The sequence below is a fragment of the Gossypium raimondii genome, chromosome 12, assembly GCF_025698545.1.
Source record: "Gossypium raimondii isolate GPD5lz chromosome 12, ASM2569854v1, whole genome shotgun sequence".
In the NCBI taxonomy this organism is placed as follows: domain Eukaryota; kingdom Viridiplantae; phylum Streptophyta; class Magnoliopsida; order Malvales; family Malvaceae; genus Gossypium; species Gossypium raimondii.
Genome location: NC_068576.1, coordinates 46,343,408 through 46,355,788, shown reverse-complemented (window position 1 = coordinate 46,355,788; position 12,381 = coordinate 46,343,408). Strand labels below are relative to the sequence as shown.

The following is a 12,381-nucleotide window of genomic DNA, read 5'->3' as shown; positions in this document are numbered from 1 at the left end:
GATGAATTAGGTGAAGGTTTTTGGGTGTTTGAGAGGGTTTGAGTTTGAGGAAATCTCTACCCATATTCTTATATATTATTTATTTATTTATTTATTTAAAACAAGTATTTTTGCATCCTATCAACTCTTTTTTTTTTTGTGGGAAATCTTGTGTGTTACATGGTTATTAGTTAAAGAGGGTGGTGAATCTTCTAAAGTTAAGGGTAAAGCCAAAGTGGAGAGCTAGGCAAGAAACTTTGTTGGTGTTCTTCCATCAAAGTGGTACCCTCTAACTCTCCTGTGCTTCTTGATAAGTCATAAATATGATGCTTGTGTGATAATGCATGCATGTTATATGTCTTTGGGTGGAAATCATGTTTGGATGATTTAAAATGTCGCTAAAAACTTAGATGTGAAATCTGCCAGAAACAAATTATTACATGAACAGTAAGTTTAAAAATTCTCCATAAATTCTGTAAAAATAATTAAGAAGTGATCTATACATCATTGTAACCGTGAGTCAGTCTAGTTCGTTTAGAACAAACAAAGATTAATTTTTTTTTATTTTAAAAGAGATTAATTTTTGAGTGTTGAAAGGTCATAAAAAACTAGCAGCAGAATTTTTATAAAACAGATTTAGCAATGAATTTGAAAAATCACCAACCAAAAATTTCATAAGATAAAATAGGAAGTGAGTCTTATATCTCTATAACCGTACAGAAGTCTAGTTTTGTTTAAAACAAACGAATGCTCGATTTAGAATTATATATTAAGAGTTATTAATTTTTGAATGAGAAAAGGTCAGAATGTCAAGGTAGCATACTGTCACATCTCATTAGTTAATATTTTAGTTGGAATGATAAGCAAGTTGAAACGAGTATGAGACTCAAATGTCATGGTTGTATATTTGTGATTATATGTTTGATGCTTTGTTTGTGCTCAACCTTTGGGCTCTAACCTAACTAGCGGCCATGAGTGGCGCTCGAGATAACCCTACGGACACCCGAGATTATTTGACTAGCGGCCATGAGTGGCGTGGGACTATCCGGATACCCGATTATTTGAGTAGTATGTGCAATCTAACAAGTTTGGCAAGTTTGATATGCAAGTGATTTGGTTTTGTAGATTTAGTGACTCGTGATTTAATTATTTGATACTCATGTCATGTTTCTATGTATACATTTAATTTGCATGCTTACATTTATGAATTGCTTGAAGTATGGTAGATTTGTTGTGTACCACTGAGCCTGTAAAGCTCAGCCTTCAAATTGTCTTAATGTTCAGATTTGTAGACTTTTGTTCTTGTCCGAGGAATATCACCGATGAGAGACTCCTAGTATCACGTATTCAGAGTACAGTACCTTATCTATTAGTGGGCATTATATTCCTAAGGCCTTACTTGTATTTTTTTGTAGGTCTGTAACTCATTTATCATTTTTGTTATTTTGACTATTTTGCTATACGATGATATTGGTGCTTCACATATTTTGTATAACTACTTTTATTACTATTTTTAGTATAACTATGTATGGTATTTTCTCTTATATAAAATGTATTTCAATGTTTAAAATTATTTGAAAATTTTGTTGGGTTGCTCTGGTGACCTAATGTAGCACCTTAGTATTCGAGTACTTTGTATTCGGGATTAGGGTGTTATAGTGAATCTTATGAAACTAAGGATCAAATTATAAAGAGTGAAAAATTATTTATTTATCATTGATTGATAAATGAACATATGTAGAATAGTTAAATTACTATAGATAGGACTAAATTATAAAGAGTGTAAAACTTGATATTTGAAATAAATATTGTGATTAAAGGTTTAAACGAAATGAAAAGTGACATCAAAGTGTTATAAAAATAAATTTTGTTTTTCATGAATTTAGGGATTAAATTGTAAAGTTTCAAAAATTACTAAGCGTGCTAAAATAGTGAAATAAATATTTAAGTAAAGTGTTTTATGAAAGTGAATTAAAATTTAAAGTGTAAAGTATTGTAAATATGTGATATGTTAATGTTCATGTGAATTAATATATGAAGTGAAGATATAGTGCATGTTGTTATGTAATTCAAAATGAATAAGTAATGTGATACTAAGTGATACATGTGATATGTCAAGTATATTATATAAAAGTGAATATGTAAATTGAAAACATTATGTACATGTATATGTGATTTAAAATGAATGAATAAAATGTTATATAAATAAATGCCTTAGTGAGCTTAGAGGTGTTGGGGGGTTCGAATGGGAACCGGGTTGGTATTGTAAGAGTTTGGAGGGAATTCAAAAGAGAAATGACTATGTTAATCAAGTTCCCAGGGTAGTAACTCATGACACGTTGGCCTTTGGTACAGCACAAGAAACAAAACATTCTTTTGTGAGAAAATTTCTCCCAAATAATAATGATAAGATTGTTTGGAGGAGTTGATTAATACTAACAAACTCGACAGCAATAGTAAAGAGAAAAGAAACTTAAAATAATAATAATAAAATCAATTGAATTTCCAATCACCAAAGTGCAGAGATGTTCTGTATTTTTTCTGAAAACTGAAAAGACACCTGTCTACTTCACATGGGTTAGAGTGGCATTCTTAAATCCATGAACGTGCAGCTGCACATTAAATAAAAAACATCATACTTTCAACTCTCAACCAATCAATAATATGGTCGATTCCCATTACCTGCTTTGCCATCTGCTCCCAAGTGTCACCATCTCACTTTCTTAAATTTTGATTTCCGATTTGTTAAATTAATAATGTTGATTTCGCTTCTAATTTTTCATCTTGTACTTAATTTTAGAAGTGTGATATTTGTTTATTCCTCTGTTTTATTAAACGTGGGATAGGAGGTAACATTGGAAGATGTGATGTAGAGTAAGTAAAATTTTGGGCTATCTATGATGGTATTTGAGTAGCTTAGGATGATGGGATAAAGTTATTATTGATACGGATTGAATTCTAGTTATTAAGGGGATTCAGGAAGATATCAAAGGTCAATAGAATAGAGATTTGATTTTAAGAATTCAAGAATTATGCAAATATGATTGGCATGTGGAAATTAAAAAGATACTAAAATATGTAAATTTTGCTCTTCATATTCTGGTCAAATTGATAAATGAACTACCCGTTGAAAATTAAGCAGATACAAAAATTAAATAGACGGCTCTTGATGCCAAGTCTTACTGATATTAGTATTATTTTGTAATTAATACTCTTTTATATTTTGTCAAAAGAAAAATTAATCCTATTCATATAATTTTATTGCTGTGCTGTCCAAATCAACGAGTCAATATATATATATATATAGCAGAAAACAAAAAAAGGAAGTAAAATGTCTAACCGGATTCATACCATAAAATGAAAAGGCTTAGTATGAACATGAAAATGAGCGGACAAACGTTACATGATATACAGATTTTGTAACTAACAAAGGATCTGTTCAGGATATCCGCCTCCTGATTCCATACCTTAAACCTTCCATTTAACCTTATAAAACCCGTTTAATCATTCTCAACTCTTCCAACATTATCAAGTAAAACACAATGGAGCCCAAGTTTTTACTTCTTATCTATCTTCTGGTTTTGCAGTCTCTGGCACTTCTCTGTGCTTCCCAGGATTTTGATTTTTTCTACTTTGTTCAACAAGTGAGTTGTTTGATTGTTAAGAAACAAGGATTTTTCCTCCTCTTTTTTCTTTTTTGGATTCTATTGTTTTTCATTTGTTTTTATGTACTTGCAGTGGCCAGGGGCTTACTGTGACTCAGACAAGAACAGTTGTTGTTACCCTACAACAGGGAAGCCTGCTGCTGATTTTAGCATTCATGGACTTTGGCCTAATTACAATGATGGGTCATACCCTCAAAATTGTGATTCTAACAACCCCTTTGACGCATCTAAGGTATAATCTTCATCTTATTATTATTGTTCTTCCTAGTGGAAATTTAAATAGCAGTCACAATATGAAATTACATAACAGGCTGATAAATTGATTGTAATTTTTTAAAGTAATAATATATTAACCCTTCTTGGTCTTGGGAATCTTTCCCTTGCTCATCTTCCTATATATTACCATCTTATTCTTAATTTTTAGCAACTTCTGTTGCTACAACTTTTCAAGTATTCTTGTCTTACACGTATTTGGTCATAAAAATGGAGGTATAGTGTTAAATATATAGAAAAATTGATTCATAGGCATGTTCTTGCCCTTAGCCAAATGGTATAATTCTTATTTTAGGCCTTCCAAAACGTAAAACATTAAATTTAAACATGAAAATATTCAAATTTTGGCCCTTCAATAAATAAATAATTTAATTTAAATATTTTTAGTTTTAGCTCCCTGAAATTTTATAATTTCATCTTGGCTCCCGTTGACACGTAGATTTCAGACCTCATCAGTAGCATGAGAAAGAACTGGCCATCATTGTCTTGTCCAAGCAACGATGGGGAAAGTTTTTGGTCACATGAATGGGAGAAACATGGTACCTGTTCCGAGTCTGTCTTTGATCAACATAGCTACTTCGAAACTACACTCGGCTTAAAGCAACAAGCCAATCTCCTTAAAGCTCTTAAAGCTGCTGGTAATCCATAAAAACTCAAAACTTCCTATTCATATTAGCTTTAATTGCTGTAGTATTTGTTACAAAAAAAAAAAAATTCTGGGTATTGCAGGAATCGAGCCAGATGGAAGTAGTTACAGTTTGGAGAACATTAAAGATGCTATAAAAGAAGGAAGTGGGTATACACCTTGGATAGAGTGCAATGAAGATTCATCAGGGAACAGCCAACTTTACCAGGTGTATCTATGCCTAGACAAATCAGGGTCCAACCTCATTGAATGCCCCGTTTTTCCTAAAGGGAAGAGATGTGGGTCTGAGATTGAATTTCCTAACTTTTAGACTCTGTTATATTTGGGTTTCCAGCATTTTTATTTCTCATGTCGTGATGTTCAGGGCTTGTTGTCTTTGTATTTTATGATTGGAATGACTCATCACCCAAATGCCAGTTCAATGAAAAGAAATAGTGTTTGTTATTTATGCGTTATAAAGTTTATTACGCAATCCAGATAAGCCAAAAGTAAAGTGAAAAGCATGATTTATCATTTAAATGGTTGACCAAACTGTAAGCAAAGGTTTAAGGTTTTTAGAGCTTAAATTCTGGGTAATTGTTGTTGGAGGGTTGCTTTCTCGGTCTAATTCCAAGCAATGCTTTTCTTGAACCCAAATGTTCAATTTCATCATCAAGTTTTACAAGACAATGCATTTGCTACGAGATAAAAGTATAACATAAGCGTAAATTCTACTGTAGTTTACTCCTACTTCTAGACAAATAATTTTAATTTTTAAATGTAATTTTAAGAATTATAAAAATTCAATAATTTTTTTTTACACATTTTCTTCCTTCTAAATCGAGTTTCCTTCTAAATTTTAGGATATAAACTAATAAAAATGACAGCTTCCATTATTAAGCATATATAATAAAAGACAAATTAATGTATTGTGATGCTTATTTTTGGTAGAAAATAATAGCATTAAGCAAGTATATCAAAATCAATTAAGTCCATGTATAGAGAACATTATTCGACAACAAAATCTTTTGACCTGATAATGGGGCTCTCGAAATAAAATTAAATTCAAGGGACTATTAGACTCATATTTGGCTATTCGATCAACAACTGCATTTTGGTTCCTTGGAGTGTGATGAATCCATATCCTCCAATCTCTGTTGATGAAGCTGTGAATTAAACATAGCTCAGCTAAGTTACTCTTGACCGTACAGCCCACCAGTAAACACTCAACAAACAATGCATTATCGCATTCAATAATTATTATTTATACAATATTAAGTTTTGTTTTGCGTAATATTAATATTCTTCTTTTCTTTTTACGAAATATACCTCAATATAAAACTATGAATTTTAAAATTACTAATTAAGCTAAATAACTAAATTTAACGATTATATTTTATTTTTTAATGTAATTATAAAAAATAAGTTGAAAATATTAAAGATTGATTTAAAAATATATAAATTTTGGATCAATCGATACGATTCGGTATATACCGATACAATATTAATCGAAATAGATTAAAATACACTAAAATTTCAATTGGAATGAAATTTAAATTATTTGGTGCTTAAACAATACATACCAACGGTTACACTCGATACTTGTAAGGTTAAGGGCAAAGATAGAAGTAGGAAGTAATTTTGCCCCCTCCGAGTAGAGAATTGTTATATAATTCCTTCAAATTTTATAAAATTACGAATTAATATAATAATTTAATCCTTCAAATTTAATATTAGTTTTACTCTTAAAACAAATTTTTTTTGCCTTTACTCTTGTGTATGATATCAACTACCATGAGTAAAAAACTTCCTCATATTGAATACCTTCTTTTGATTTGCCTGCCACCCTTTTTAGTCTGCTTTGAATTTTTACTTTTCCATTTTTAATCGCATGTAATCAACAACATGTATTACGAGGTATACGAGATAATGGACAATGCGTTTATTTGCGGTTAATATAAAAAAATAGTGACGTATCGTAATGTGAAACAAAAAAAAAATTAAACACATCACACTAGAAGTAAATACCCATTCAAAAGGCCCTTAATATACAATCAATCTTCTTTATAATAGTCACTCAATTTTTAATGATTTATTAATTTAATTTTTATAACAGTTTCAACTTATAATAACAAAGTATATGCATTATTAAATTAGTTCTCTATAATAATTTCTCGACTCAAATATCAAAGTAAAACTATACATTTATGTTTAAAAATTTAAAACCATACATATTTCATAAAAGCATGCATATTAATTACATTTTATTAAATAAAAAATCATAATTTGTTTTTGAACAATTATGCTGCCATGAATTTTACACATAAAAACTCATAAATTATTTAACATGAGAAATTTTAATTTAAAATGTTTTATTTTAAATATTAGGAAAGAATAATTTAAAACTGTTACTTATAAAAAGCTGGGTAAAAATTAAGTCACTTTTACTTATGATACTTAAATATGATTTAAATCTCAAGTATTATTATAGATGTATAACAAGTATCTCTTTGTAATAATTAAAATTTTGATAAACAAATGAAAAAATCATAAAAAAGGGATTATGTAGCATTAAATAACATTCCAAATAAAATAAGAGTAATGGTTTGGATTATTATTATTATTATTAATTTTTTGGATAATTTTGTCATATATAAAAACAAAAATAAAAGATCCCTTATCAAACAAACCAATCCCCTTCCAAAACGATTGGAACTTCACGTGTTAGGCCACAAGGGATGAAATTGTTGACTTGCACGCAAGAGGCCACCCCCTCCACCAACATTGCTACTACTTTTTAATTATAACCCCAATTAACCACGTCTTTAAAACCAATAAGATTAAGACCTAATAATTAAAACATTGTTTTAGAAACTAAATTCCATTGAAGATGATCTTAAAACACGCCAACATTAATGTATTGACAAGAATATGCTGCCAAAAAGGTTCCATGATCCTAAAAACTTACCCCTTCTTGCCTTTATAAATATACCCATCCATCAAACACAACTTCATCATTTGTTCAAGAGAGAAAAAAAACTTCTAAAAACATGAAACTCACCTCAGGTTCAATCGTTATCATCAACCTTTTGGCATTACAATACTTGCCTGTTCTTTGTCTCTCACAAGATTTTGATTTCTTCTACTTTGTTCTACAGGTACTGAAAACGATGAGACTACCTTATTTATGTTATACACATATATTGTTCTTTTAGTTTGTGTTTGAAGTTTATCATTAAGCTCATGTTTTGGAGTTTGGACTATAAATTGGTACAGTGGCCTGGATCATACTGCGACACGAAACAAAGATGTTGTTATCCGAAGACAGGAAAGCCTTCCGCGGATTTTGGGATCCATGGACTTTGGCCTAATTACAACGATGGTGGCTACCCTTCCAACTGTGATCCCGACAGTCGTTTCGACAAATCTGAGGTATATATTATATTTGCGGCACTATATGTAACGTGATGGCTTTTAAGGTTTTAGAAGACCAGCAATTTTTATTTTTGCTTATAGGTTTGGAATATTCGAATAGATAAATGTGAACAATGAAAACTAGAACAAAGCTATTAATGATTAAGACAATAAAGAAAATAAGATACAACTTCAATTCTCGGACATCTATCATATCTAAAACCATGTTGAAAATAATACACAAAATTATATTCGTTTTAACCTTTAACAGCATTTTAGCCTATAAAATGAAGAAACAGGTAGCAATAAACGTAAGCCCCTGAGCCCTTTGCTTTAAAGGAAGAAGAATCTTGGGTGCATATGCCCGCTATTAACTTTATGCTCACATTTGGTCATGCTTAAGATTTATATTGTTTTTATTCCAGACAAATCTATTTGTGTTTTGAAATTACATAAATTTTTTGGTTAGCTCTAATTAAGAAAAATTATTTGGTTAGCTAATAATAAAACCTTTTCTTTTTTAATTGCACTATACATACTAAACTATAACCTTCATTTTAAATTAGTCCTCAAACTTCAAATCATTTTAATTACATCTTCAAATTGTCGATATTTTATTAATCAAATATCCTGTTACTAAAATCGTTAAATTAACTGTTAAATTATATATTGGATCTTATATGACATAATTTAAAATGAATGTTGTAAATTTAGCTACAGAAGATTTGGTGTGTCATTTAATAGTTCTAATAACAAAAGTATCTGATTGGTATAACCTTAATAGTTTAGGGATGTAATTAGAATATTTTCAAATTTAGGACTAATTTAAAATGAGGGTCATAATTTAAGGATATTGGTGCAATTAACTTTCTTCTTTGATTAAAATACTTTATTCACATGATAACAGCTATAACTTCCGAACTTGTCACCTTACATGTTGGTGGGAGTGAGAGTTGAGGAAACCAAAGCAGACCACCCAACAGCCTGTTTATGTCTCGATTTAGTCAAATGTCTTTCGTGGCTTAAAAGAATACTAATTGCTGCTAAAATCCAAATTATTATTGATATTGTTTAATCACAGAAATACGCAAATATCATTTACCAACAGATTCCATGGGATTAACGTAATGGCTTCTCCTGTAAATAGATTTCAAGCCTGATTGGGAGTCTGGAAAAGGAATGGCCCACTCTTTCATGTCCTAGCAACGATGGAGTTAAGTTCTGGACTCATGAATGGCTCAAACATGGGACTTGCTCAGAATCTGAACTTGACCAACGTGAATACTTTGAAGCTGCTCTCCAATTGAAACAAAAGGCTAACCTCCTTCAAGCTTTAACAAGCGCAGGTAACCCCCAAATTCATAAAGATTCGGGTCAGAGCAATATACAGTTAATAGTTGTTTGACCGAGTTTGCTTGTGCTGCAGGAATAAAACCAAATGATGAATTCTATGAATTGGAGGAGATCGAGGATGCTATAAGGCAAGCAGTTGGGTTTACTCCCGGCATTGAGTGCAATGTGGATTCATCTCGTAACAGTCAGCTTTATCAAGTTTACTTGTGTGTGGATACTTTCGGTTCAGATTTCATTAAATGTCCTTTGTTACCCAGGGCTAAATGTGGTTCAAGAATCCAGTTTCCTAAGTTTTAATATCCATTTTCCAATCCATTTGTTTTAATTTAATTTATTCAGCAAATTGTTGCATATCCTATGGGAAAAAATTATTTGTAATTTGCAATAATAGAGGGTTTGAAACTCTTACAATGTAGTTTACCCATTGATGATTCACCCCCCAAAGTTTCAATTGCTTCTCAACAATGTTTAAGAATAAAACGGGATTAAAAGTTGAAGGTTGAAATATTAGGAATTTATAGCAAGTGCTTCTCAAAGGGTAAATTAATTAGATGCAGCAATGGATCATGTGATGACTTGCACGAAAGGGCTACCATCATTTTAATTTGTCCCACCACTTAACACTTAAAACCTAAACCCAATAAGCTGTTAAATTCTTGTCTAATCATATTTTAATAAATTTTAATTATTTAGTGAAATAGGAATTTGAGTCTAGACATGAAAGTTATCTCATACTCAAGTCAACTAGACCCATGAAGGTATGAACATGTTTATCTAAGAGTACTTTGAAGGAGTTCTCCATTTTAAGGAAAAAAATGAACCCAAAACTTATTTCGGTAACATCAATTTTTATGTAAGTCACAAACATTCTTTTTCATCAAATTGCATCATTAAGCTTCTATTTTTATTAGTTTAAGTCATTTATATTATTTATTTGGAAAGCATATTCTAGTTATGGCATTTTACATAAAATTTTATGATGAAAAAGGAAAATAAGTGTTCTGTAAGAAGTTTCAAAGAAAATGATTGATTGTAAAGACTAGATATACTTCACCCAAAAAACTTTGTACTATAAATGTATTTAAGTGCGGTTTTCTAAAACTTATCAATAAGTTAGACCTATAATTTAGTTATTTCATTCCTTAAATAAAATTGAATGCTCAATAAATTTGTTGGTCCAACAAATTTACATATTTTACAACCAACACAATCTTATGTTTTGGAAGCCAGAGCAATCCCATGGTATCATTTTTAACACATAGATGGGTTAGGTTCAGAGAAATTAAGTGCACCCTATACATCATGTGCCACGGTTTGTGCATAGCAATTCATATGTGTAAATTGGGCTCATTTAATTCAAAAATACTAGCCCAATTCTTAAAACATTCTAAAAGGCTCATCGACTTGAAGCTTGATGACTTGATAAACACTTTAATAACTTGTAATTTACCAAGTTAATTTGAATTCTAAGAGACAAAGATAAATAGTGGTTAAACTCCTTAGACAGTATCATGTAGATATGTTTAAACTTTAGTTGTTGATATGATTTAATCTATACAATTGATGTTAGGGGACTCAACTATAAATAAGGCCTACCTCAGCCTCATTTATTTCATTATTTTTGAGATAATCAATACACTAAGACCATTTCCTCTATATATTCTTAAATTTTACTTTTCTTTCCTTTATCACTTTAATATCTTTTAGCTTTAGTGCCTTAGAGAATTCTTTGGGTCTCCTAACTTGAGAGCTTAGGTTGATTTATGCAATTTGGTAGTGGATATAATACCTAAGATTGTATAGATTGCTTGGTTAAATTCTAGGCCCATGACAATAGGTATAAGCACCTATGGTTTGATCAAGATGTAAATTTTGGAATGGTATCTTAGCCTTTTAAACAGAAGGTAAGACACAAGATGTCTCAAAAACTTGTGGGAGAATTAAGAAAGATAATAATTCAAAGGATATCCTGTTGGAAATAGAAGGTAAAGTGGCCAAAATCAAGGATTCATAAGAGATGTAGAAAAACATTAAGATTGTTTAGGGGCGTATTGAAGAGTTGACCTTTGCAAGAGATGAGATCAATGGTGAGATGTAGTGTGCCCACAATGTAACAATAGATATGCATTCACAGAAAAATGATGTTCTTAAAGCCATTATTGAGGCTTTGAGGAAAGAGATGTACTAACTTAAAGAGGAGCTTGTTTGCAAATCAGTTGTAACACCCCTCGTGCGACCTGATTGTCGGGTTTGAGTTACAAGAGGCTATAGTCGATACCGAAATAGTTACATGGATTTAAATAAACAAATTACATCATAATTCAAGCATTTATAATCAAAACATTTCACAATTACATTATACTATCATTTTCGGCTCTTACTCGAGCTTACAAAAGCTTATTTACAAACCCAAGCTTGAGCAATGACTAAATTGCAATGTTTTCAGAATTTCCACAACAAGTATAGATACCCCTATATAGGTACCGATAACATTATTAGCTTCGATGTTTATAAAAATCTTAACAAAATTATTAGCTTCAATGTTTAGAAAAATCTTAACAAATAAAAAAAATCAATACTTTGTCATATGGTACTAATACCTCTAGTACAAAGTATTGATACAGTTTTACGACTTGATGTTTTACAAAAATCAAATAAAAATCATATGTATCGATACCCTTGTAAAATATCGACACCCTGATATAGAGTATCAATACTTAAGTCCGGTATCAATACCAATTTGGAATTCGAAGTTTGAAAATTTTAAGAAAAATTGGTAAAGTATTGATACCATTTCAAAGGTATCGATACCTTAAGGCAATAAGGTAAAAAAGTTTGCATTTTAACACCTATTTCAAGACAAACCATTAGCTAAGCAAATGGTGCATAAATACATCCTAAAACATGCATACAAACCAATCCAATTCATATATATTCATTTCAACTCATCCATACATTTTATCACAACTAATATGCCACAATTTGGCACCAAATTAAGCCAAAGCAATCAACTCCAATTTAATCTACTTCACATGCCTTTAAGCCATTTGATTCAACATTTAACCATGCCAT

At 30.6% G+C, this 12,381-nt stretch overlaps 2 protein-coding genes across 2 annotated transcripts; both read left to right on the top strand.

Moving 5' to 3' along the window:
* Positions 1–3,414: 3,414 nt before the first annotated feature.
* Positions 3,415–5,007, top strand: LOC105764512 (ribonuclease 1). Its single transcript, XM_012583107.2, has 4 exons — positions 3,415–3,623; positions 3,718–3,876; positions 4,357–4,555; positions 4,647–5,007. Exons 1-4 carry the CDS (start codon positions 3,522–3,524, stop codon positions 4,871–4,873), a joined length of 687 nt encoding a protein of 228 aa, XP_012438561.1. The 5' UTR covers positions 3,415–3,521; the 3' UTR covers positions 4,874–5,007.
* A 2,523-nt stretch (positions 5,008–7,530) lies between these two features.
* On the top strand, positions 7,531–9,744 carry LOC105764511 (ribonuclease 3). The gene is made up of 4 exons (XM_012583106.2): positions 7,531–7,700; positions 7,819–7,974; positions 9,104–9,302; positions 9,383–9,744. The coding sequence occupies exons 1-4, from the start codon at positions 7,593–7,595 to the stop codon at positions 9,604–9,606; spliced, it is 687 nt and encodes a 228-aa protein (XP_012438560.1). The 5' UTR covers positions 7,531–7,592; the 3' UTR covers positions 9,607–9,744.
* The last annotated feature ends 2,637 nt before the right edge of the window (positions 9,745–12,381 follow it).